General features: G+C 43.0%; 1 protein-coding gene across 1 annotated transcript in view; it reads left to right on the forward strand.

Annotated features, from left to right (window-relative positions):
* The window catches only part of DNAH7 (dynein axonemal heavy chain 7), a 531,149-nt gene that overhangs the window by 156,336 nt on the left and 346,870 nt on the right, over positions 1 to 27,943 (forward strand). Inside the window, exons 29-34 of the mRNA XM_056535765.1 lie at positions 21 to 269; positions 7,185 to 7,334; positions 12,487 to 12,669; positions 22,029 to 22,205; positions 26,064 to 26,195; positions 26,356 to 26,577. Coding sequence (XP_056391740.1) covers positions 21 to 269; positions 7,185 to 7,334; positions 12,487 to 12,669; positions 22,029 to 22,205; positions 26,064 to 26,195; positions 26,356 to 26,577 — 1,113 coding nt within the window. The remainder of the gene's footprint in view (positions 1 to 20; positions 270 to 7,184; positions 7,335 to 12,486; positions 12,670 to 22,028; positions 22,206 to 26,063; positions 26,196 to 26,355; positions 26,578 to 27,943) is intronic.

Below are 27,943 nucleotides of genomic sequence, written 5' to 3' on the forward strand. Positions count from 1 at the left end.
CATTATGTTCTTTTTTTTAGGGGATAACATCTGATCTGTTTCCTGGTATAAAACTTCCTAAAGCAGATTATAAAATCTTCATGGATGCAATAAAAGAAAATTGTGAACAAATGAATTTGCAGATGACCGACTTCTTTGCAGAAAAAATTTTGCAAATATATGAAATGATGATTGTGCGCCATGGCTTTATGATTGTTGGAGAACCTTTTGGTGGAAAAACATCAGCTTATCGAGTTTTGGCTGCAGCACTTAATGACATTTGTGAAAAGGTATTGCCAAAACATTACTATTGCTATTTGGACCATTGCATTTGAATGATCTTTATTAACCAGAGAAGAGATCTTCTGCAAAGTGCTTTAACCCCTTCCCGCAGAATGGCATATATAATCGCCGGGTTGTGCAGTGCGTTCGCGCATCCCGGCGTTTATAAATGACATTCAGTTAACCCGGCGATGCGCAGCATCGCACGGGTTAACTGGCAGAAGTCCCGCTGTTTCCAGCAGGGGACAACTTCTGCTTCACCCCCCAGGACCATCCATTGATGGTCCTGGTCAGCGATCACTGTGATTGGTCCCTGTGGACCAATCACAGTGATCTGGGGTGAAAGTTCAGATCCCCCGCACTGCCCGCCCCTGGAAGTCGGGCAGAACGGGGGACGAAGGCTGCAGGGGCTCGCGGGGACCTGCGGCACACGGGGGGAACACGTGGGGACCGGCGGACTTACCTGGAGCAGCGGCGGGACCGAGGAGCAGCGGCAGGACCGGCCACGTGGAGGAGCAGCGACGGGACCGGCAGGTAAGTATATAGTCCTCAGAGGCAGCAGTGAAGATCTTCACTGCTGCTTCTAGGAGTCTGAAAACTACAACTCCCAGCATGCCTAGACAGCCTTTGACTGTCTGGGCATGCTGGGAGTTGTAGTTTTGCAACATCTGGAGGGCCCCAGTTTGGAGACCATTGTATAATGTTCTCCAATCTGTGCTCTTCCAGCTGTTGCAAAACTACAACTCCCAGCATGCACTGACTGTCCAGGCATGCTGGGAGTTTTAGTTCAGCAACATCTGGCCCTTCAGATGTTGCCGAACTACAACTCCCAGCATGCCCTTCAGCTGTCTGGGCATGCTGGGAGTTGTAGTTTTGCAACAACTGGAGACACACTGGTTGGGAAACATTGTTTCTAACTCAGTGTTTCCTAACCTGTGTGCCTCCAGCTGTTGCAAAACTATAACTCCCAGCATGCACTAACAGACCATGCATGCTGGGAGTTGTAGTTTTGCAACATCTGGAGGGCCCCAGTTTGGAGACCATTGTATAATGGTCTCCAATCTGTGCTCTTCCAGCTGTTGCAAAACTACAACTCCCAGTATGCACTGACTGTCCAGGCATGCTGGGAGTTTTAGTTCAGCAACATCTGGCCCTTCAGATGTTGCCGAACTACAACTCCCAGCATGCCCTTCAGCTGTCTGGGCATGCTGGGAGTTGTAGTTTTGCAACAACTGGAGACACACTGGTTGGGAAACATTGTTTCTAACTCAGTGTTTCCTAACCTGTGTGCCTCCAGCTGTTGCAAAACTATAACTCCCAGCATGCACTAACAGACCATGCATGCTGGGAGTTGTAGTTTTGCAACATCTGGAGGGCCCCAGTTTGGAGACCATTGTATAATGGTCTCCAATCTGTGCTCTTCCAGCTGTTGCAAAACTACAACTCCCAGTATGCACTGACTGTCCAGGCATGCTGGGAGTTTTAGTTCAGCAACATCTGGCCCTTCAGATGTTGCCGAACTACAACTCCCAGCATGCCCTTCAGCTGTCTGGGCATGCTGGGAGTTGTAGTTTTGCAACAACTGGAGACACACTGGTTGGGAAACATTGTCTGTTTCTAACTCAGTGTTTCCTAACCTGTGTGCCTCCAGCTGTTGCAAAACTATGACTCCCAGCATGCACTAACAGACCATGCATGCTGGGAGTTGTGGTTTTGCAACAGCTGGTGCAACCCCAAACCCCCCCCCCCCCCCACCCCACCCCCGTGAATGTACAGGGTACATTCACATGGGCAAGGCTTTTACAGTGGGTTTCTCGCATCTTGAGATGCAGCAAATTTTGCGCTGGGAAACTCGCTGTAATCCCCCGCCCATGTGACTGTACCCTAAAAACACTACACTACACGAACACAAAATAAAATAAAAAGTTAAAAACACTACATATACACATACCCCTACACAGCCCCCCTCCCCCAATAAGAACGTCCGGTACACCACTGTTTCCAAAGCAGAGCCTCCAGCTGTTGAAAAACAACAACTCCCAGTATTGCCGGACAGCCGTTGACTGTCCAGGCATGCTGGGAGTTTTGCAACAGCTGGAGGCACCCTGTTTGGGAATCACTGGCGTAGAATTCCCCTATGTCCCCCCCTATGCAAGTCCCTAATTTAGGCCTCAAATGGGCATGGCGCCATGCTCTCACTTTGGAGCCCTGTCGTATTTCAGGGCAACAGTTTAGGGCCACATATGGGGTATCGCCGTACTCGGGAGAAATTGTGTTACAAGGTTTGGGGGGGCTTTTTCTTCTTTAACCCTTCATGAAAAGGAAATGTTGGGGTCTACACCAGAATGTTAGTGTAAAATTTTTTTATTTTTTACACTAACATGCTGATGTTGCCCTATACTTTACATTTTCACAAGAGGTAAAAGGGAAAAAAGCCCCCCAAAATTTGTAACTTAATTTCTCCCAACTACAGAGATAACCCATATGTGAGCGCAAAGGGCTCTGGGGGCGCACAACAAGGCCCAGAAGGGAGAGCGCACCATGTACATTTTAGGTGATTTGCACAGGGGTGGCTGATTGTTACAGCAGTTTTGACAAACGCAAAAAAAAAAAAACCCCACATGTGACCCCATTTCGGAAACGACACCCCTCACGGAATGTAATAAGGGGTGCAGTGAGAATTTACCCCCCCACAGGTGTCTGACGGATCTTTGGAACAGTGGTCCGTGAAAATGAAAACTTGTACAGCCCACTGTTCCAAAGATCTGTCAGACACCAGTGGGGGGTAAATGCTCACTGTACCCCTTGTTACGGTCCTCAAGGGGTCTAGTTTCCAAAATGGTATGCCATGTGTTTTTTTTTTGCTGTCAAATATGACTCCTTCTCTTCTGAGCATTGTAGTTCGCCCATAGTGCACTTCAGGTCAACTTATGGGGTACCTCCATACTCAGAAGAGATGGGGTTACAAATTTTGGCAGGTATTTTCTGCTATTAACCCTTGCAAAAAGGTGAAATTAGGGGGGAAACACACATTTTAGTGGAAATTTTTATTTATTTTTTTTACATATGCAAAAGTCGTGAAACACCTGTGGGGTATTAAGGCTCACTTTATTCCTTGTTATGTTCCTCAAGGGGTCTAGTTTCCAAAATGGTATGCCATGTGAGGGTTTATTGCTGTTCTGGCACCATAGGGGCTTCCTAAATGCAACATGCCCCCCAAAAACCATTTCAGAAAAACGTACTCTCCAAAATCCCCTTGTCGCTCCTTCGCTTCTGAGCCCTCTACTGCGCCCGCCGAACACTTTACATAGACATATGAGGTATGTGCTTACTCGAGAGAAATCAGGCTACAAATATAAGTATACATTTTCTCCTTTTACCCCTTGTAAAAATTCAAAAATTGGGTCTACAAGAACATGCGAGTGTAAAAAATGAAGATTGTGAATTTTCTCCTTCACTTTGCTTCTATTCCTGTGAAACACCTAAAGGGTTAAAATGATGACTGAATGTCATTTTGAATACTTTGGGGGGTGCAGTTTTTATAATGGGGTCTTTTGTGGGGTATTTCTAATAAGAAGACCCTTCAAATCCACTTCAAACCTGAACTGGTCCCTGAAAAATAGTGAGTTTGAAAATTTTGTGAAAAATTGGAAAATTGCTGCTGAACTTTGAAGCCCTCTGATGTTTTCCAAAAGTAAAAACTCGTCACTTTTATGATGCAGACATAAAGTAGACATATTGTATATGTAAATAAAAAAAATTTTTATTTGTAATATTCATTTTCCTTACAAGCAGAGAGCTTCAAAGTTAGAAAAATGCAAAATTTTCAAATTTTTCATCAAATTTTAGGATTTTTCACAAGGAAAGGATGCAAGTTACCACAAAAATTTACCACCATGTTAAAGTAGAATATGTCACGAAAAAACTATCTCGGAATCAGAATGATAACTAAAAGCATTCCAGAGTTATTAATGTTTAAAGTGACAGTGGTCAGATGTGCAAAAAACGCTCTGGTCCTTAAGGCCAAAATGGGCTTGGTCCTGAAGGGGTTAATGGGTGCTGAGTAATGGTTTATTTCCTGTTGCGACATGCACAAGCCAGCAGTTGGCCCCCCTGCACATTTTTTAAACCCCTTAAGGATGCAGGGTTTTTCCATTTTTGCATTTTCATTTTTTCCTCATCACCTTCTAAAAATCATAATGCTTTCAATTTTGCACATAAAATTCCATATGATGGCTTATGTTTTGCGCCACCAATTCTACTTTGCAGTGACATTAGTAATTTTGCCAAAAAATCCACGGCAAAATGGAAAAAAAATTAATTGTGCGACAAAATTGAAGAAAAAAGTTTGGTAAATCTTGGGGGCTTCTGTTTCTACGCAGTGCATTTTTCGGTAAACATGACACTTTATCTTTATTCTGTAGATCCATGCGGTTAAAATGATACCCTACTTATATAGGTTGGATTTTGTAGTACTTTGGAAAAAATCATAACTACATGCAGGAAAATGTATACGTTAAAAATTCTCATCTTCTAAACCCTATAACTTTTTTATTTTTCCGCGTGGCCGGTATGAGGGCTCATTTTTTGTGCCGTGTTCTGAAGTTTGTATCGGTACCATTTTTGTATTGATCAGACTTTTTGATCGCTTTTTATTCATTTTTTCATGATATAAAAAGTGACCAAATATACGCTATGTTGGACTTTGGAATTTTTTAGCGCGTACGCAATTGTCTCTGCTATTTAATTAACAATATATTTTTATAGTTCGGACATTTCTGCACGCGGCAATACCACATATGTTTATTTTTATTTACACAGTTTTTTTTTTTTATTGGAAAAGGGGGGTGATTCAAACTTTTATTAGGGAAGGGGTTAAATGACCTTTGTTAACTTTTTTTTCACTTTTTTTTTTTTGCAGTGCTATAGCTCCCATAGGGAGCTATAGTACTGCACTTACTGATCTTTTACTCTGATCCCTGCAAAGCCATAGCTTTGCATGGATCAGCGAGATAGGGGCTCAATTGCTCAAGCCTGTAGCTCAGGCTTGGAGCAATCAAACGCCGATCGGACGCGACGGTGCAAGGTAAGGGAGTCTCCGCTCGCGTCCTAGCTGATCGGGACATCGCTACTCTATTGCGATATCCCGATCAGCCCGACTGAGCTTCCGGGAAGCGTTTACTTTCACTTTCGGACGCGGCGGTCAACTTTGATCACCGCGTCTGAAGGGTTAATAGCACGCAGCACAATGATCGGTGCCGCACGCTATTAAGCCATGTGAAGACTCATAAGCGTTGGTATTTGTGCTTGTTATAGGGACCTACTTGACCCATTTAAAAGGCTCTTACTGTCAGGGAGGCTGCTTAAATTGTTGCTCTCCTTTCCTTTGTGATTATTCTGTATTTATTAGAGTGTAGATTGTGGCTGAGATTTATCAAATCTGTGTAAAGTGGTGCCGTTTTCCTAAGCAACCAAATTGCCTTTTTCAATATTAAAAAAGCGGAGACAAAAAATGGGTAACAGTCCTACTAGGCTAGGGATGAGAGATAAGAGAAAGAACAGAAAAAAAAATAAAGGAGTAATAAAAAGAATAAAAAATAATTAAATAAAGAGAATAAGAGAGAGAGTTTCCAATTTAAAATAGCATTTATTTAAATAAACTTAGTGGAGTGAGGTCCTTAGCAGGGCCCGTACTTCAGACTATTCACAAGATATAAAATATAATATATAAATATGCTATTAGAACTGTACTGAAGCTATATATAAAAACAACACTGGAGAATAATACCCCTTTTAAATATAATTAGAACTGGACACGGAAATAGGAAAGTCTTTGCGCTATATTAGGTGCTACAAATGCTGCAAATATGGATATTTCCTCCGCAATTGGAGAAGGATTATGTATAGTCAATAGCTTGGCAGAGACAGCATGCCAACGATCAGCATAACCGGTAAGAGGTACACAGTGCCAAACTCACATTGCGCTCCGAGCCTTGCATACCTGTCCCCACGCCGCTGGGTGATAGCGAGGTCCCAAAGCGGCGGATTACAATTACTGTGGACAATCAGCTACAACCCCCGCCAAGTTTGAAGCCACTCATACTGTAGCCCTGGGCAGTCAAACAGAGTGGGCTCCAAACAGGGGGAATCCAGCGCTGCCAAACGCTGCAACTAAATATTATCTACTGCTAACTAACTTATTTCCGCTCGGTGCCGTCCCTGCCAAGCTATTGACTATACATAATCCATCTCCAATTGCGGAGGAAATATCCATATTTGTAGCATTTGTAGTGCCGAATATAGCACAAAGACTTCCCTATTTCCGTGTCCAGTTCTAATTATATTTAAAAGGGGAATTATTATCCAGTGTTGTTTTTATATATAGCTTCAGTACAGTTCTAATAGCATATTTATATATTATATTTTATATCTCGTGAATAGTCCGAAGCACGGGCCCTGCTAAGGACCTCACTCCACTAAGTTTATTTAAATAAATACTATTTTAAATTGGAAACTTTCTCTCTTATTCACTTTTTTAAATTCTTTTTATGACTCTTTTTATTTTTTCTTCTGTTCTTTCTCTTATGTCTCACCCCTAGCCTAGTAGGACTGTTACCCATTTTTGGTCTCCACTTGCATTTTTGGCACATTGGGTTTTTCGTGCAACACAGTATCCTCGGCTTGGGCAATCACATTTTATGTTGAGCTCTCATTTATTTTTAACAATATTAAAAAAACCTCTGAAAATATGTAATGCTATGGGCAAGTGCTCTGCTCTTCCTATAAACAGGTATTAATAAATCTCCCTCTTAGTGTAATGCATTGCTTAAAAGTCTTTATGATACAGACATCCAACTACAGTACCTGGTCTGAAGTTTATAATCCACTCTTGATTTAATATGAAATGCTCTTTTTTTTTGCAGGGCCTTTCTGATGAAAATAAAGTTCAAATTACAGTACTGAATCCCAAGTCTATAACTATGGGGCAGCTCTATGGACAGTTTGATCCAGTGTCCCATGAATGGTCTGATGGAATATTGGCTGTTAGCTTCAGAGCCTTTGCTTCTTCGACAGTAAGTCGCTATGACATGTGTTCTAATATAGTAAAAGACAGTAAGCGGAAGAAAAATCCATGTACATTAAGCAAGAAAATGTTGTCCATCATTATAATAGTGATATATTTTGTTTTGCTATTGTTAGTATGATGCTAAACCAGTTTCTGAAATGATCATTTCTATTTTCATTTCAAATGATTAGGTGCATTGGTTTACTGCAGCAAATTAAACATGTACAAGCATGCAAATTGTTGGCAGTTTAATTGTATATTGTTTATAGTATTTATTTATAGTTTTCTATTGTATTCTTATGCCATGAAGGCAACAAAAAGGGGTTTATAAGGGATACAAAACAAAACAAAACTATTAGCCAACAATAATGCAATGTGAAAGTATTGCAACCTAGGGTTTTACATAAGTACAAATTAAATTCCACTGCTTTATGGTAAGGCCAACCATTAATGTTAAAGGGGTACTCTGGCCCTAAAACATCTTATCCCCTATACAAAGCATAGGGGATAAGATGTCTGATCATGGGGGTCCCGCCGCTTGGGGCCCCCGAAAGGATATGTGATCCTTTGGATAGGGCATAAGATGTTTTAGGGCCAGTGTACTCCTTTAATCTTAGGATGAGGTAAAATAGCTAATTTTGCAAGATCAGTAAGCCACAATTCAAACATGTTGGGTCTTATGTCTCTATCATTTTAACTCTCTCCAAGACTGTGGACAGATTAATGCGTACCTGTCAGATCTCACCTCCCAAAAATATATATGTTACTCAGTACCTAATCCTGACTATAGACAAGCTGCTGCAGGAATGGTTAGCATCCCAGTAGGTATGGGGACCCATAGTGATAGGATTTTCATGAGCCATGAAAACATTTTAAACAACCATATTACAAAAGGTCTTTAAGCAACATTTAAAAGGTATTTGGATCTAACAATGGCCATCAAATTACCATCTTGCTGAGATATGGAGATAACGAAAGCTTAAAGGGGTACTCCGGTTGAATTTTATTTATTTTTTTATCAACTGGTGCCAGAAAATTTAACAGATTTGTAAATTACCGTACTTCTATTTAAAAAAAAAACTTTAATCCTTCCAGTACAGTACTCAGCTGCTGTATGCTCTAGATGAAGGTCTTTTATTTTTGAATTTCTTTTTTCTCTGACCACAGTTCTCTCTGCTGAAACCTCTGTCCATGTCAGGAACAGTCCAGGTCAGGAGCAAATCCCCAATAGCAAACCTCTCCTGTACTGAAAGGATTAAGGTTTTTAAATAGACGTAATATACAAATCTGTTTAACTTTCTGGCACCAGTTGATTTAAAAAAAAAAAAAATAGTTTTCCACCGGACTACGCCTTTAAATTTGGTGTTAGTAAACTGTTGACCTAGATGTCACTATATATATGGCATTTCGGAAAGATAATTCACAAGACCTCTTATATGACTTCCATACACCACCTGATAAGTACTGGAAGTTGATTTAAAAAAAAAAAAAAAAAGTTTTTCACCGGAGTACTCCTTTAACCTCTTGATGATCGGGCCATTTTTCATTTTTTCACTTTCGTTTTTTTTTTCCTCCCCTTCTAAAAATCATAACGTGTTTAATTTTCCATCTGCAGACTCATATGAGGGCTTGTTTTTTGCGCCACCAATTTTACTTTGTAGTGACATCAATCAGTTCACCACAATATCTATGACGAAACTGAAAAAAACAACAACAAAAAAAACAAGACGTCATTTTGTAACACTTGGGGGGCTTTCAATTCCACGCAGTGCACTTTTCATAAAAAATTATACCTTCTATTTATTCTGTAGGTCCATGCAATTAATATGATACCCAACTTACCGTATATACTCGCGTATAAGCCGACCCGAATATAAGCTGAGGCCCCTAATTTCACCCCAAAAACCCAGGAAAAGTTATTGACTAGACTATAAGCCTAGGGTGGGAAATACATCATCCCCCCTGTCATCATCCAGACCCCCGTCATTAACACCCCCGTCATCATCACCCTGTCATCATCCAGACCCCCGTCATCATCATCACCCTGTCATCATACACCCCCGGCATCATCACCCTGTCATCATCCAGACCCCCCGTCATCATCACCACGTCATCATCCAGACCCCCGTCATCATCACCCTGTCATCATCCAGACCCCCATCATCATCACCCTGTCATCATCCAGACCCCCGTCATCATCACCCTGTCATCATCATCACCCTGTCATCATCCAGACCCCCATCATCATCACCCTGTTATTATCCAGACCCCCGTCATCATCACCCTGTCATCATCCAGACCCCCGTCATCATCACCCTGTCATCATCCCCCCCCCTTCATTATCACCGCCTGTCAATCGCTTCAATCAATGGTCTTCAACCTGTGGACCTCCAGATGTTGCAAAACTACAACTCCCAGCATGCCCGGACAGCCATCGGCTGTCTGGGTATGCTGGGAGTTGTAGTTTTGAAACATCTGGAGGTCCGCAGGTTGAAGATCACTGCCGGGCCTTTGTCATCATCCAGACCCCCCCACCCTTTAGTTTTCTACTCACCTCCCCTCGGTGGGATGGAAGGGTGAGCTGGTCAGGGCCATCTATGGTGCATGGACCGTCCGGTGGGGAGGGTTAGTGGTTCCGGGCTGTCCATCTTCCCCCGAGAGGCCCTCTTCTCTGCTCCGGCCCCGGACTAGTGATGTTGCGTTGACGACGACGTACAGGGACGTTCATGCTCAGTCAAGGAAACATCACTAGTCCGGGGCCGGGCCTGGAGCGGAGAACAGGGCCTTCCGGTGAAGATGGACAGTCTGGAAAGACTAACCCTCCCTGCACCATACATGGCCCGGACCAGCTCACCCTTCCTTCCTACCGAGGGGAGGTGAGTAGAAAACTAAAGGGGGGGGTCTGGATGATGACGAAGGCCGCAGTAGTCTTCAACCTGCGGAGCTCCAGATGTTTCAAAACTACAACTCCCAGCATGCCCGGACAGCCGATGGCTGTCTGGGCATGCTGGCAGTTGTAGTTTTGCAACATCTGAAGGTCCGCAGGTTGAAGACCACTGAAAGGGATTGACAGGCGGAGAGTTCACTCGAGTATAAGCCGAGGGGGGCGTTTTCAGCACGAAAAATTGTGCTGAAAAACTCGGCTTATACTCGAGTATATACAGTATTTGATTTTGTTTTACTTTAAAAAAAATTATAACTTTTTGTATGAAAATTAGCATGTTTAAAAATGTCCTTTTCCAACCATTATAACTTTTTTATTTTTGCATATACGGGGATGTGTGAGGGCTCATTTTTTTTTGCCATGTTCTGTAGTTTTTATTAATACCATTGTTTTGATGGAACTTTTTGATCACTTTTTATAAAAAATTTTAGGGTATAGAAAATTTTTTTTTTATGTATACGCCATTGACCATGCAGTTAAAGTAACATTCCATTTTTATAGTTCGGACATTTACGCACACGCCAATGCCACATATGTTCATATTTATTTTTGTTTACATATATATATATTTTTTGTTTATGGGAAAAGGGGGGTGATTCAAACTTTTATTAGGGAACGGGGTTAAATCACTTTTATTAACTTAAAAAAAAAATGTATAAACAATTTTACTGTCCCAATCTTCAGATTGCACACACTGTTCAATGCTAGGCCATAGCATAGCATCGATCAGTGTTTTTGGTGCTCTGCTGATCCATCCTGCCATGGCTGGCTGGAGCATCAGATTATCGATTGGACAGCGAGGAGACAGGTAAGGGCCCTCCCGCCGTCCTCTCCGCAGTGCTCTAGATCTAGAACTGCGGCACAACACTTTTCACTTTCCGAGTGCCCGGGCTGCAAAAAGCGAAAAACAAACAAACTCCCCTTCCTACGCTCCCCCATTGCGACGATAACGGTGTCCGGTTCCTCTGATTCTGCTCAGCTTCTTGGGCTCGGTGACTGATACTGTGCTCAGCGTATCTCCAGCCACAGCGATGTCCCCACCTCGGCATGTGATAGGATGAGCGCTTTGTCATGTAAGGAGCCCGGGCCCTGCCTTCTCCCTGCTGCCCGGGCTACTTACATGACAGTGCGTTCAGCCTATCACCGGCCGAGGCGGGACATCGCTGCGGCCGGCGATCGCTGAGTGCAGTATAAGTCACCGAGCCATAGAAGGACCAGGAAGCAGAGCAACACCGGATGAACGGGACGCTGATATCGGTGCAACGGGGAAAGTTGGAAGGTGAGTTAAAGTTAGTTTTTTTAATTCTTGCAGCCCGGGCACAGGGGAAGGGAAAAGTGTTGCACTGCCGTTCTCCTTTAACATTATAGACGCAGCGTCTAAGGGGTTAATGCCGGCATCACCACGGTCGGTGATGTTGGGCATTAGCCACGGGTCCCGGCGGCTATAGAAGGGGAGTGCGCGCGTCTTAGAAGGGGAGTGGAAGAAGGGAGTACAGGCACGCCCTTCGTCCTCAAGAGCTTATGGGTACACCTTTGAGTCCTGATACTTATTGACCAGGGGCATACCTGTACACCCTGGTCCCATTATCGGTTTTTAAAGCACGCTTACCGGCTGAGCGTGTTTCAAAGCCGGTGGGTACCGACAGCTATCGGTAGCCAGGACCCAGGGTTAATGCTGGGCATCACCGATCGGGTCGATGTCCTGCATTAACCCTTTGATCGCTGCATCTAAACTAAAAGTAAAATTATCCTGGCACCTCAGCGGAGCTGATCGGGACCATTGCATTGAAATCTCGATTTGCCAATCAGCTGAGAGGACGGCAGGAGGGCAAGTCCAAAATTGTGCATTTTTGGTCACTTCATATACCATAATAAATGTATAAAAAAGCGATCAAAAAGTCCCATCAAAACAAAAATTATATTGATAAAAACAAAAGACCATGGCACACAAAATGAGCCCTCATACACCCCCGTATGCGGAAGAATAAAAAGTTATAGGGGGCAGAAGATGACAATTTTAAACATACTAATTTTGGTGCATGTAGTTAGGATTTTTTTATGTAGTAAAAAGTAGTTTGTTCGTCCTTAAGGGGTTAAACAAATGTAACATTATTGTTACTTGCATATTTTAGTTTGTAAATTTTAACAAATAAAGAGCTTCCTGAGCAACTTACCTAAAGTTTCATAAATAGTCTTTATATTTCTTTTATTTTAGACTCCAGATAGAAAATGGCTAATTTTTGATGGACCAGTTGATGCTGTTTGGATTGAAAACATGAATACAGTGCTAGATGACAACAAAAAGTTATGTTTGATGAGTGGAGAGATCATTCAAATGTCTCCTCAAATGAGCCTAATATTTGAGCCTATGGATTTAGAAGTGGCATCTCCTGCTACAGTAAGTATCCATTGCTTTAATGTGCCTAGAAAAAAGTACTTGGTAACAATGGTCAAATTGGTCTATGACAGCACACTAGGCAAAATATATGTATGGAATGATAATCACATAATCAAGTGCATAAAACATCTATTGTCTACTGAAAAAAATCTACTGTCATAATAAAGTGCCAAGTGTATAAAATTCCAAGAAAGCTTATACAAAGATTACGAGGGCTAAAATAAGGAGACCATACAGACCAAACAGGATGCAAGTGCTATAGTGGTGCAGGAACCGGCATGGCCCCACTTCAAAGCATGTTTTAGCATGTATTACCTTAATCCTGGACTATACCTTTGTTCTGGAATATACCGGATATACTCAAGTATAAGCCGACCCGAATATAAGCCTAGGGTGGGAAATGCAGCAGCTACTAGTAGAATTCAAAAATAAAAATAGATACTGTAAGATAAAAGTACAAAAACCTTACCTCAATCAAATTCTTCAAAACTGGATTCCTTCTCCTCATCTGTATGTCCAAACAGAGCTTCAGCACTAGCTTGTGTGAGGTTATCAGCATAGACATTGTTATCATCACTGAGGTCGCAGTCATCACCATCACTGCTATTGTTTTCATACAAAGCTACCTTCACTGCCATCCATAGCATTACTAATGCCACATTTCTTGAGGGCACTTTGCACCATGTCCTCTGGAATGTCTTCCCATGCAACACAAACCCAGTTTGCTATCAATTCTATGTCGGGCTTCATCAGATTTCTAAGAAAATATAACAAAAAGTGGAGCTCACAACAGAGGGCTTGAGGTTAACTGTGACCTCCTCACCCAAGGAGGAAAGAATCAAAAGAAAAAACTTCACCACACCACAGTCCTCAGTGTCCTATTTCAAAAATGAAATCTATGGTGGACTTCAATACTGTATAAAAATGATTTAATCTCAAATACTATAATATACATACAATATTAAAATATTCTGCAGCCTTTTTTCCATTCTATCTTCATCCATCCAGCCTTTAATATATGCACACACTGTAATTCGTGATGGGAATTTGACCTTTTTAGGAAAGGTCTTTCTTTTAAAAATAATGACAGGCCACAGCTTTGTTCCATTAGCCAAACATGACAGAGCGACTGTAAATATATATATATATATATATATATATATTTTTTTTTTTTTTTCCTGTGGTTCTGAGTAAAATAGTTTCTGTTGCTAGGAAGATCAAAGGTCATAGGTGTTTCATCCATATACTTCTTTGTCTTATGATGAATCAATGTAATTACATCACTTTTTCATCAAGGTCTTTTGGCAACTACTGTGAAATCTTTGTTCTTTGCCGCAAACATAGGGCAAACCTATTCATGAAGCGAGTACACCATCCTGCTGATGTAACAAAATTTGCAATGCCTATTGCTTTAAAGTTGTCTTCTTTAGCCAGTTGAAGGGCACATAAGCAAATTTCCATGCACGTTACGCAGTAACCATTTTGACGAAACTCCATAACCCATTTATGCAATTCACTCTCTAGAGCCCCTTATGAAGTCGTTAAATCACGTCAAGCTTTTTTTGCCTTTGGAATCTTTTCCAACTCAGCTTTCATTTTCCGCCACTCCCTCACTTATTTTTCGTTAACACAAAATTCCCTACTTGCAATACTGTTAAATATAAGCCTCTGAAAAATAATTCCGTACCATTCACACTCCGCAGCCATACCCCCTTCAGCCCCTCTTTCTTTTTTTTTTTAAACTGTCATTTTTATTAAGAGTTTCAACATTGTTATTCAAACAAAAATAAAGTGCAATAACTGTAAAGCAAAATGACCAGAGTACAGATCAACAACGGTACAAAAGTCCAGAACACATGTTAATTCAATAAAGGGTAATAATAAACAGAAAGGACTAGAGAGCGTGTAGATACCTACACAGGAGACTGAGGACAAAAAGAAAAGAAAAAGACCACATAAAGCAAACCCACACTAGACAACACAAAGGCAGAGGTACAAAAAAAAAAAAGGGGGGGTGGGGGAGGGGAAAGGAGGAGTCAAGAATACCTCAAGGAGGTTGGCGATCAGTGAAGCGGTCCCACGGATCCCAGACAGATAGGAAGAGCGGTACAGCATTATTAAGGGAGGCAGTCAACGACTCTAGGGATCGGATCTCTCGTATATGTGCTATTAAGTCACACTCTGACACAGGGAGCATGTGTTTCCAGTACTTGGCAATGAGTATTTTGGCAGCCAGAACAATATGCAAAAACAGTTTCAGTGGTTTCTTGGAAAGAGCTTTAGGAGACAAGTGCAGGAGATACACTAGGGGATCAAGGGGGACAGAGACTCCCAGGACAGAGGTAAGTATTCGGGCTACTACCCCCCCAAAAACTCCCTATAAGAGAGCAGGACCAGAAAATATGAAACATTGACCCAATGCCCACCCCACAATGCCAGCACTGTGGAGGGATAGAGGGATTCAGTCTATTAACCCCTTAAGGACTCAGGGTTTTTCCATTTTGGAATTTCGTTTTTTCCTCCTTACCTTTAAAAAATCATAACCCTTTCAATTTTCCACCTAAAAATCCATATTATGGCTTATTTTTGGCGTCGCCAATTCTACTTTGCAGTGACATTAGTCATTTTACCCAAAAATGCACGGCGAAACGGAAAAAAAAATCATTGTGCGACAAAATCGAAAAAAAAAACGCCATTTTGTAACTTTTGGGGGCTTCCGTTTCTACGCAGTGCATATTTCGGTAAAAATTACACCTTATCATTATTCTGTAGGTTCATACGGTTAAAATGATACCCTACTTATATAGGTTTGATTTTGTCGCACTTCTGGAAAAAATCATAACTACATGCAGGAAAATTTATACGTTTAAAAATGTCATCTTCTGACCCCTATAACTTTTTTATTTTTCCACGTACGGGGCGGTATGAGGACTCATTTTTTGCGCCGTGATCTGAAGTTTTTATTGGTATGATTTTTGTTTTGATCTGACTTTTTGATCACTTTTTATTCATTTTTTAATGTTATAAAAAGTTACCAAAATACGCTTTTTTGGACTTTGGAATTTTTTTGCGCGTACGCCATTGACCGTACGGCTTAATTAATGATATATTTTTATAGTTCGGACATTCACGCACGCGGCGATACCACATATGTTTATTTTTTATTTTTTTTTACACTGTTTTATTTTTCTTATGGGAAAAGGGGGGTGATTCAAACTTTTATTAGGGAAGGGGTTAAATGACCTTTATTAACACTTTTTTTTACTTTTTTTTTGCAGTGTTATAGATCCCATAGGGACCTATAACACTGCACACACTGATCTTTCATCCTGATCACAGGCGTGTATTAACACGCCTGTGATCAGCATTATCGACGCTTGACTGCTCCTGCCTGGATCTCAGGCACGGAGCAGTCATTCGTCGATCGGACACCGAGGAGGCAGGTAAGAGCCCTCCCGGTGTCCAATCAGCTGTTCGGGATGCCGCGATTTCACCGCGGCGGTCCCGAACAGCCCGACTGAGCAGCCGGGATACTTTCAGTTTCACTTTAGAAGCGGCGGTCAGCTTTGACCGCCGCTTCTAAAGGGTTAATACCGCACATCGCCGCGATCGGCGATGTGTGGTATTAGCCGCGGGTCCCGGCCGTTGATTAGCGCCGGGACCCACGCGATATGATGCGGGATCGCGGCGCGATCCCGCTTCATATCGCGGGAGCCGGCGCAGGACGTAAATATACGTCCTGCGTCGTTAAGGGGTTAAGGAGATCCAGAGTGTGATACCAACCCATAAGCATTTAAAACTGGGTCTCCTTGTAGGCTATACAGATTAAGGCCTTAGAGGCCCTCTCCCAAATCACTTTCCACTGAGGGATAGAAATACAGGTGTTCAAAACCTCCTCCCAGTGAGACATGTAGCAGTGATTGGGGGCAACCCCTCCCAGGGGAGAATTGAGAATAGAATAGCTGTTATGATTCGGCTAGCTGGATGTGGATCCTCTGTGTCAGCGAGGGATTGGCGTGGACTGTGTCGGTGGACCGGTTCTAGGTTGCTACTGGTTTTCACCAGAGCCCGCCGCAAAACGGGATGGTCTTGCTGCGGCGGTAGCAACCAGGTCGTATCCACCGGCAACGGCTCAACCTCGCTGACTGCTGAGAAGGCGTGGGACAGAAGGACTAGGCAGAGGCAAGGTCAGACGTAGCAGAAGGGGCAGGCGGCAAGGTTCGTAGTCAATGGCAATAGCAGAAGGTCTGGAAACACAGGCTTTGGACAACACTAAACGCTTTCTCTGGCACAAGGCAACAAGATCCGGCAAGGAAGGAAAGGGGAAGTGAAGTTATATGGACAGGGAGCAGGTGGAAGCTAATTAGACTGATTGGGCCAGGCACCAATCACTGGTGCACTGGCCCTTTAAATGTCAGAGAGCTGGCGTGCGCGCGCCCTAGAGAGCGGAGCAGCGCGCGCCAGAACATGACAGCCGGGGACCGGGACGGGTAAGTGGCTTGGGATGCGATTCGCGAGCGGGCGCGTCCCGCTATGCGAATCACATCCCCATCGTGAATGTCAGTGCAGCGCTCCCGGTCAGCGGGTCTGACCAGGGCGCTGCAGAGAGGAGAACGCCGCGAGCGCTCCGGGGAGGAGCAGGGACCCGAAGCGCTCGGCGTAACAATAGCTAGCCGAAAGAAGGTCTTTCTCCAGCGGTCCACGGCGGCATAACAGTTTGAAGTCCGTAGGCAAGGAGACCACCGAGGAGCTCAGGGAAGAGGACATGTAATGGCTAAGTTGGAGGTAATGAAATCGCCCGGAGGAGGGAAGACAGTTATGAGACATCAGCTGATCAAATGGCAGGAGTGAGCATGTACGAAAATGCACTACATCAGCCCAGCAGAACAACTCCCTAGTACCCCATTCCCTTACCATGAGAGACGTCTGGCCCACCGGGAAGCCAGGGTGGTAGAGAAATGACCTCAGAGGTGAAGCCAAGGAGACCAGTTTAAACTTTACCAAACAGTAATTCCAAAAATACCGGGAGAAGGCCATTGGGCCTTAGAGAGGAGAGGAGAGAGGGAAGGTCCAGAGGAGAGAGTTAGGATGCACAGGGGCCAGCCAGAGCTTCTTCAATTCCATCCATCTGCTGCAGGCGTGGTAAGAGGAACAGACCGCCAGGTGGCGGAGATGAGCAGCCCGGTAATACTTAGAGACATCAGGGACTGCAAAGCCGCCACCAGAGCGAGCAGCCATCATTACCGACGTAGGAAGGCAGTGCCTCTTAGCATTCCAGATTAAACGAATGATAGCACACTGAAAGGACCGGAGAGCAGCAAGGTGGACAGGGAGTGTCTAGAAAAAATATAGCTGCTTAGGAAGGATGGTCATCTTTACAGCAGCAATTAGACCAAAAAAATGAAATTTATTGGGGTCATCATTTCTCCAGTAGGCCATGGAGTTCCTGAAGCAAAGGAGGGAAGTTAGCAGAGTAAAGGGAAGCATAGGAGGAAGATAGGTAAACCCCAAGATATTTAAGTTTAGAGGGAGACCACCGAAAAGAAAAGTTAGCCTGAAGAAGGGAGGACAGGGAGGGAGATTGAGAGGCATAGCCTTGGTCTTAGAAATATATAACCTTATAACCCGAGACTACTCCATAGGCATTTATGATCCGGTACAGGGCAGGGGGAGAAAGAAGAGGGTGAGTAAGGGTCAGGAAAACATCGTCCGCAAACAGACAGATCCTATAGTCCCTGTCATGAAGGCGGACCTATGAGATGTCCGGGTCGGCCCGGACCAAAGCGGCCAGAGGCTCTATACAAAGCTCAAATATCAGGGGCGACAGCGGACATCCCTGCCTGGTACCATTAAAGAGAGGAAAACTTGGGGAGGTGACATGAGGGAGTTTAACCGAAGCAGTGGGAGAAAAATAGAGGCCCCGCAGGGCAGTCAGAAAAGGCCATGAGATCCCAAATTTTTGAAGGGTAGCAAAAAGGAATGGCCAGCTCAGCCTGTCAAAGGCCATCTCGGCATCAAGGCTAAGAACCAGGGCTTGTTCTGAGTGCCGATTAATTCTATCAAACCCACAAACCATCTAGTGTCATCACCACCCTGGCGACAGGGAATGAAGCCGACCTGATCTTTATGGATGAGGGAAGGTAGGAAGCCGCAAAGGCGAGCTGCCGGGACCTTAGAAAACAACTTCAGGTCAGAGTTAAGGAGGGCAGTGTGTCTATAGCTGGCACAATCATGGGGATCCTTACCGGGCTTAGGGAGAAGAGTTACCAGGGAATGCAGGAAGGATTGTGGGATCCCCCCCCCCCCCCCCCAAGAAGGAATTGAATAACTAGACCAGTCTAGAGAGCAAAAGAGGAGCAAAAGTTTTATAGTACAGGTAGGTAAAACCGTCTGGACCAGGGGAGCGACCCGCAGGGAGGGACTTAAGGACCTCCGACAACTCTTCAGGAGTGATCGGAGCATTCAAAACAGCTCGATCAGAAGCCGATAGAGTTGGCAGATTACAGCCTGATAGGGAGGAGCTAAGAGCAGCATCATGCTCCCCCGGGTCAGATGGATGCTGGGAGGGAAGATAGTAAAGATTAGAGTAATAGTTCAGGAAAAGGTGAGAAATAGCTTCTGGATGGCATTGGAGAGTACCGGCAGCATCCCTCAGGGCCGAACGGGATTAGGGGAGGGGGCGGGGGAAATCTCGACCCGTCAGGCGTCCTTAACCTCAGATATTAGGGATTTAAAGTCCTCCTTGGTCGGAATCTGAGAAAGCAATTGGCTCCATGCGGAGGGGACAGGGGATATCCCGGGCAAGCCAGAACATTCCAGATCAGCATCAGACACATTGTCCCAAGTAAATCCAGCCCTGCCGGGCAATGGTGCAGCACGCACCCCAGGGGAAGAGGGGGGGTCCCGCTGTTGGGGAGACCAGGGGGCCCCAGCCTGAGGCTTGGTAGTAGAGGACATCCCAAGGAGGGAGCAGAAGCAGAGGGCTCAACAGCAGGCATGTCCGAGAGTGCAGGGGGAACAGCCACTGTGGAGGGCCAGGCTGTAGCAGGGCAGAGTAAAAGTGCAGCAGTGGGGGTGGTAATGGCCCCTGCCAATAGGGAGGCCCAAGATGGCGGCCGGGGGGGTTTGAGGAGAAGGGGCCACAGGTCCCAGGACAGCAGGGGGAGAGGAGGAAGGGCACAGGCTCACCTGGGTGCCAGCCAGAGAGGAGATGCTTGCAGGCAGGGAGGAGTCAAAGGGGTTATCCATCATAAGATGATTTTAGTACGTACCTGGCCGGCAGTAATGGACATTCTTAGGAAGGTTCTGCGCTTGTCTTGGGGCTAAATAGATTACCTTAACACTGTGGCTAGCTGTTTGTGAACCGATATTTCCGGTTTAACTTTTCCTTTTTTGACTACAAATCCCACAATTCCATTTTCCTCCCTCCCACACATCAGCCACCCCACCCATTGAAACATAAATGAGCTGCATCCATTCAAATCAGTGTGGTGCCTACAGCTGTTGCAGATTGATGTCTCTCCCACCAAGCGATCCCTCCACTCATTGAAGCAGACAGGCTCCCTGTCATCAGCTGACTAGTGAGTCAGGTCTCGGCCGCATTGCAAGCTGGGAAAAATGTGAGACCACAGTCATTTTGTATGCTGTTAAAAATAAATATTGGGATAAAAATCACAGAAGAATTGTGAGAAAACCATCACACACAGGTACAAACACTGCATTATGAACTGCACTAACTTTACAGCCCCTGTAGCATAGTCAAATAAAAAAAAATTCCTAGAATACCCCTTTAAGTCCAGGCAGGGAGTCTCGGGACAGTACAGGCTCCAGGGGATGGAACAATGGCGGCAGCTGAGCGGAGGTCCCCTGTGTCAGCAGAGCGGCATCAGCAGCGTGGGGAGGAGCGGAGGACCTCGGCCGTGACCCGGAGCAAGGTCCCGCTGCAGAAGGAGAGGAAGCACAGGACCGCGTCATGCCAGCAGAGGGGGAGATGCAGGCCCTGTGTGCTGAGACGTCAGTTGTGGCTCTCAGCGACGGACGGTCTTCTGTTTCTTAGCAACAACTTCGGTGACATCTGCTGCATATGGCCTTCAAAACGCAGCGGCGACAATGCGCAGCAGCGTCCCTACCCCAGCGTTACTAGTCCGGGGCTGACCCGGAGTGGAGAAAAGGGCCTCCCAGTGAAGGTGGACAGCCCCCACTGGCTCACCCTCCTCACCTACATGCGGATGGTCTCTGGGCAGACGGGCCCTACCCTCGATGAGTCTGAGGCCAGCACGGAGAATTGGGCCTCCCGGTGAAGATGGACTGCTCGGCACACCCCTCCACCAGTACGCCTGATCTATTTTGAAAGATTGTAATTGTTTTTACTATTTTTCTTTTTTTAATTTTTTTATATTATTGACTCGAGTATAAGCCGAGGGGGGCTTTTTCAGCACGAAAAAACATACTGGAAAAACTCTGCTTTTACGCGAGTATATACAATACCTTGACAAAGTGTCACATGACGCAAAACAACTGAGTGATGATGTTCTGACCAGTCTTCCGGTCTTATACCTTCTGTGGAGCAATAAAGAAAATTTTTAATTGCAACCAAGTTTTGTGTGCCAGGAATTATTCTAAAATCTATGCATTCTGCAGTGCCTTCTGTTTTACACTTTGCACAGGACTGTGTTACATTGAAGTGTCAGCACTTGCCTTCCTTAACTAACCTCTTTAGTGTTGTGCAGCAGTGTGGTGCAGATTGGAGCTCTTGCTTATATGTGGCTTATATGTTAAGGATGAACCATTTGTTTGCATAATTCCATTGTATTTACCATGTACGTGGTTTATATATGTCAATATCTTTTTGAATAGATACTTTTTGACACTAAAATAGCAGGTAAAATGTGCCTGGGCCACAGCAGCAGTCCTTTACCTCACTGTGTTGCTCAATATCTGCAGAGCCAAGGGTATTCTGCCATTGTGCTCCGACCTGGTGCTGGAACTGGCCTAAAGACAAGGAAACATTAGACACTAATAGCAATTGGGGGAAATATATCAAACTGTGTGAGGGAAAAAGTGAAGTGATTTTCCCACAGCAACCAATCACAGCTCAGCTAACGAGCTCTGGTAAAGTGAAACCTGAGCTTTGATTGGTTGTTATGGGAAAATCACTCCACTTTTTCTCTCACACAGTTTGATAAATCTGGGCCAATATGTTTTTTTTTTTCTTTTTTCATTTGTAAAGCTGTTTTGCTTTGGCAAGCCATATATATATATATATATATATATATATATATATATATATACTTGAATGTATGTTAGATGATTTTACTCTACATTATGTAAGAATATAATATTGAATTTATTCTTCATAGGTATCAAGATGTGGTATGATTTACATGGAACCAACAATGCTTGGTTGGAGACCAGTTATGATATCCTGGCTTAACCTGTTACCTTCTGGACTCAGCAAAATGCATAAAAGCTTTGTTGAAGGATTGTTTGAAAGGATGGTTCCGCCGTGTCTTCAGATGATTCGAAAATGTGCCAAGGTAATCAAAAACTGAAGTAAAAATGTAATTTCTGAATGTATATTTACATGACAATAGAAGTCGTATGCAATATAAGTGAAAATAAAAGGAAAAGAGAGAGGCGCGCTCCTGGTGTGATACCGTTGAAGTAAAAGCGGGTATGTGCGAGTTAGATGCACCTTACCGTGGTTAGTTGTGCTGCGGGCACAACACCTTTGTAAGCCTTCAGATCGCAAGAAGCCGTTGGTATCCCGCGTCCGAGATCCTAGCGTACGGCGGCGTTAGGTAGGTGGCTGCCTCTGCATCCCTAACGGTGACTGGCAAGTCCGGTTCTAACGTGTAGGAATAGGGAGAAAAATTGGGATGAGATCCGGCGCCTCCTCCGAAATGGTAAGTTCGGAAAAGAAGATGTAACAAAACTGCCTATATTTAAAAAAAGGTTGTTTTATTGGAGGGTGCAACTTAAAAGTTTCGAACCCGAACCGGGTTCTTCGTCAGGCATTGGGATAAAAAACATACAAGGCGCCAGTTTTAAATACACAGATCAGCTGAGTGCTACCGGGTCAGCGGGTCACGGTCAGCATGAAGGTTAAACATAGACATTTTATATATAACAGTAAACATGAATAAAATTCAATAAAATTGAAATAAAATACATGATGCTGATATGTTGTGAAATAGAACATATACCTAGGAGAGTGTAACCTAGGTATTCGTTGTTTGACATAGTGCTGCGGCTTCCCGGCATCATGTCACGTCCTCGGGAATCCGTGACCCATTTCTGAGATCCTGATTAGACGTGTGGACATTATTTCAGTCGATTTTCAAATCTTGCATAGGTGTGGTGTATTGATGTATGTTCTTTACAGCTTCGGGGTGTTTATTAGTTTTTAGCTTGGCAGCGCTGGAGGGCTTTTGTGTGCATGATAGTTGTTATATCCATGGACCGGTATCCATGTGGACAGCGCAGGTGAGTATTTTTGTGTAACTGATGTGGATATTAGTATATGGTTATCCTTCTGAGAGTGTCCATTTTTGGGTTTATAGTTAGGTAGTTAGGTATGGAGCATTTTTTATGCATGCTTTATTACTGTTCTGGTCCTTCCAGGGTTAGACCGCGCTGGAGACCCATATTTGTCATCCAACGCGTAGGTGGAGGAGTAAGGAGAATTAGATTATAGTTTCAACAATTTCATTAAGACCTCGCGGGAAGTTTTTTTTGTAGTTTATACATCAAAAAAACCTCCCGTTTTTTGAGTGTCTCAAAACGATTAGAACATGTTTCAGATATGACATCAATCGGAGTTATCTTGATTGGTTCTGTTATGGTTGGGTGAGCCATAGAGCAATGTCTAGAGAGGCCGTGCAGTTGGAATTTATTCTTTATGTTCTGTCTATGTTTATTCATTCTGCAGTGCAACGGTTGTATTGTTCGACCCACATACTGTAACCCACACATGCAGTCGATGAGGTAGATGATATACATCGACTGACAGGTAAGTCTGTGCTTGAGTACGTGTTCCTCTTTTGTTGTATTGGATGTAATTATTTTCACATTATGTTGTATTTCCTTGCAACATTTGCATCTTTTTTGCCCACATCTGAAGCTTCCAACCGGTAAACTATTTTTTAGATTATTTACTTTATGTTGCCGTATTTGACTTGGGGCCAGGAGGTTTTTTAGAGTGGGGGCTCGTCGGAAAGTAATTCTTGGTTTTTCCGGGATCTTGCCTTTCAAATGTATGTCATTTAGTAAAATATGCCAGTTCTTTTTTTAGCGCTGTCTGGATCTTATTAGCAGAATCACTGTATGTGGTGATAAAATAGTTTTTTTGCATTTCTGCATGTTTTTCTGGTTTCTCCTTATTAATTGGCTTTGCAGGGATCAGACAGTCAGATTGTGATTTACTAGACGCCTTTTTTAAGGCTTGCTTGATGATAGGTTTTGGATATTTCTTTTCTTTAAATCTGCTTTCAAGAATTTTTGCTTCTTGCATAAACGTGAGGTCCTCTGTACAATTTTTCCTGATGCGTTGAAACTGGCTGTATGATACATTTTTGAGCCACTGTCTGTAGTGTCCACTGTTGAAGTCCAAATAACTATTAACATCGACTGTTTTGAAGAATGTAGAAGTGATAATTTTATTCTCAATGTGAGAGATGGTCAGGTCTAGAAAATTAATTCTTTCTGTAGAGGCCTCCATTGTGAATTTTATGCCCCATTGGTTATTGTTTATGGTTGTAAGGAGAATGTCAGTGGGATCTTCAGGACCGTCCCAGATGAAAAACAGGTCGTCAATGTACCTACGGTACATGATGATGTGGGACATGAAGGCAGGATTACTAGTAATGAACTGGGATTCGAAGGCGCCCATGAACAGATTTGCATAGGCTGGTGCGACCTTCGAATCCATCGCGGTCCCTTTGTGCTGTTGGTACGTTGTTTTATTATATGAAAAGTAGTTATTATGAAGAATAAAATTGAGACCTTTGATGAGGAAGTTCTTTTGTTGGGTTTGTAGTGTAGTATCCTCATCTAGGAATTTTTTAACGCAGTCAAGTCCCAAACTGGATTACATCCAATACAACAAAAGAGGAACACGTACTCAAGCACAGACTTACCTGTCAGTCGATGTATATCATCTACCTCATCGACTGCATGTGTGGGTTACAGTATGTGGGTCGAACAATACAACCGTTGCACTGCAGAATGAATAAACATAGACAGAACATAAAGAATAAATTCCAACTGCACGGCCTCTCTAGACATTGCTCTATGGCTCACCCAACCATAACAGAACCAATCAAGATAACTCCGATTGATGTCATATCTGAAACATGTTCTAATCGTTTTGAGACACTCAAAAAATGGGAGGTTTTTTGGATGTATAAACTAGAAACCATCTTCCCGCGAGGTCTTAATGAAATTGTTGAAACTATAATCTAATTCTCCTTACTCCTCCACCTCCGCGTTGGATGACAAATATGGGTCTCCAGCGCGGTCTAACCCTGGAAGGACCGGAACAGTAATAAAGCATGCATAAAAAATGCTCCATACCTAACTACCTAACTATAAACCCAAAAATGGACACTCTCAGAAGGATAACCATATACTAATATCCACATCAGTTACACAAAAATACTCACCTGCGCTGTCCACATGGATACCGGTCCATGGATATAACAACTATCATGCGCACAAAAGCCCTCCAGCGCTGCCAAGCTAAAAACTAATAAACACCCCGAAGCTGTAAAGAACATACATCAATACACCACACCTATGCAAGATTTGAAAATCGACTGAAATAATGTCCACACGTCTAATCAGGATCTCAGAAACGGGTCACGGATTCTCGAGGACGTGACATGATGCCGGGAATCCGCAGCACTATGTCAAACAACGAATACCTAGGTTACACTCTCCTAGGTATATGTTCTATTTCACAACATATCAGCATCATGTATTTTATTTCAATTTTATTGAATTTTATTCATGTTTACTGTTATATATAAAATGTCTATGTTTAACCTTCATGCTGACCGTGACCCGCTGACCCGGTAGCACTCAGCTGATCTGTGTATTTAAAACTGGCGCCTTGTATGTTTTTTATCCCATTGCCTGACGAAGAACCCGGTTCAGGTTCGAAACTTTTAAGTTGCACCCTCCAATAAAACAGCCTTTTTTAAATATAGGCAGTTTTGTTACATCTTCATTTCCGAATTTACCATATCGGAGGAGCCGGATCTCATTGTATGCAATATAAGCACCTATTGATTACAGGAAAATTTACTTATAAAAATATTGAAAAACTATTTGTTTATATAATTGTTTTATGTTTTTTTTTCTTTCTTAATATGTATATATTTTTTTCATTCTAGGAATTGTCACCAACGTCTGATACAAATTTAGTCAGATCTCTTATGAATCTAATGGATTGTATGTTGGATGAGTTTTCAAATGAATCTGTAATTCATAGCATGAATGAAAGGGAAATTTGCTCATGGTTAGAGGTACGTAGATCAATTCATCAGCTTAGAAACTTTATAATATTAGAGTTTCATTGTTCATCAATTCAAGTAATAAAGCAATGTCATCTGGAGCAATGCAGCAAAGTACACCTTAGTTAAATAGGCAATAATAACCCAAAGTGTTTTTTTTTTCTTCTCCAAGGGCATATTTTTGTTTTCTCTAGTTTGGTCAATTGGAGGAAGCTGTAAGGAAGATGATCGTTTGAAGTTTGACAAACTCCTTAGGGAAATTATAGAAGGACCACTAAGTGAAGAGACAAGGACTCGCTTTAAAATTTTGCATCCTGTTGATCCACCTGAAAAACAATTTACAGCTCCAGTTCCCAAAGAATACACGGTTTATGACTACCGATTTGTAAAAGAGGTATATCTTCCATGCATTGCATTACAATTTGGATGGGTTTTAGAAACGCATTTTATTGCACACTTCCCTTGGTCCCATGTAATACAATAAATATCATATTATATCTTATACTGTGAGCTCAGTGAGCCCTGTGTATGCCAGCTCAGAAGGAAGCTATATGACTTTCTGATCTGGTGATCATGTGATTGCCAGTGCCGGGTATCTGCGGAAGCTTGTGGGTGCTAGCAGATCTCCTTTTACAGGGGAAAACAGCAATAAATAATGTATTACACTTAATAAAAATTGAAGGAGAGGGGTCCCAGAGGAGGCTGCTCCAGCAGTTTCAAGGATATAAAAATATGGGTGATATCCGTGGCGCCTTGACGATGTGTAGGAAAGAAACAAGTATCCTATATTTTCTCTGGATACTTGTTTATTCAAATAAAATGAAAAAATTATACAAAATGGATAAAAATAAAATAAAATGAACATGAGGAAGCAACGCATTTCGCAGGGTACCCCCTACTTTGTCAGGCTGACTCCCTCATGTTCATTTTATTTTGTTTTTATCCATTTTGTATCATTTTTAATTTAATTTGAATAAACAAGAATCCAGAGAAAATATGTTTCTTTCCTACACATCCTGAAGGCGCCACGGTTATCACCCATATTTTTATATCTTGGAAACTGCTGGAGCAGCTTCCTCTGGGACCACTCTCCTCCATTGCCTAGACCGACACAGCTGACGATCGGGTTTGGATGCCAGGCAGCCAGAGGGCTTCTGGAGAACGATTATATCACTCCATCCATGCGCAAAACAGTGTTGTGCCTGCAGCGCAGAGTAGGTGAGTTCGAAACCATCCTCCACCTTCAGCCACAGTTTTCAAACAATTAACATCCAGCAGTGTGGATTGTTGATATTTCCGTTTTTATCTTTATTTTTTATCTTTGTTTATACTCTGTTCTGACCATCATTTACGGCACTTAGATAGCACCATTATTTTTTTATGTTCCTATTTTTCCATATATACTGCACTTTAATAAAAATTGCATTACAGTAGATAGAAAAAAAAAACTTTGGCATTTCTACAAAGTTTTGGTCATTTTCTCCAAAAACGCGGCGAAAAAAGTGCATGGTACTTCTAATAAACGCCACGTGTGAAAACAGCCTAAAAGTGTTTTGAAATGTTCAGGATTTCAATGTTATTATTGAATACAAACAAGGAATGGATTTAAAACAAGAAGAATTTTCAGTCTTTCCTTTCAACATGTCCTTCATTTATCTTCTGTTCCTATATTTGTATTCAGTAATTGCAGTTAAAACCCTGAACCTGTAAACACATGCTCAGAAGACCAGTGAAGTGTTAGGATAGGCCTAGTTTACATT

Source organism: Hyla sarda, chromosome 8 (assembly GCF_029499605.1).
Source record: "Hyla sarda isolate aHylSar1 chromosome 8, aHylSar1.hap1, whole genome shotgun sequence".
In the NCBI taxonomy this organism is placed as follows: Eukaryota; Metazoa; Chordata; class Amphibia; order Anura; family Hylidae; genus Hyla; species Hyla sarda.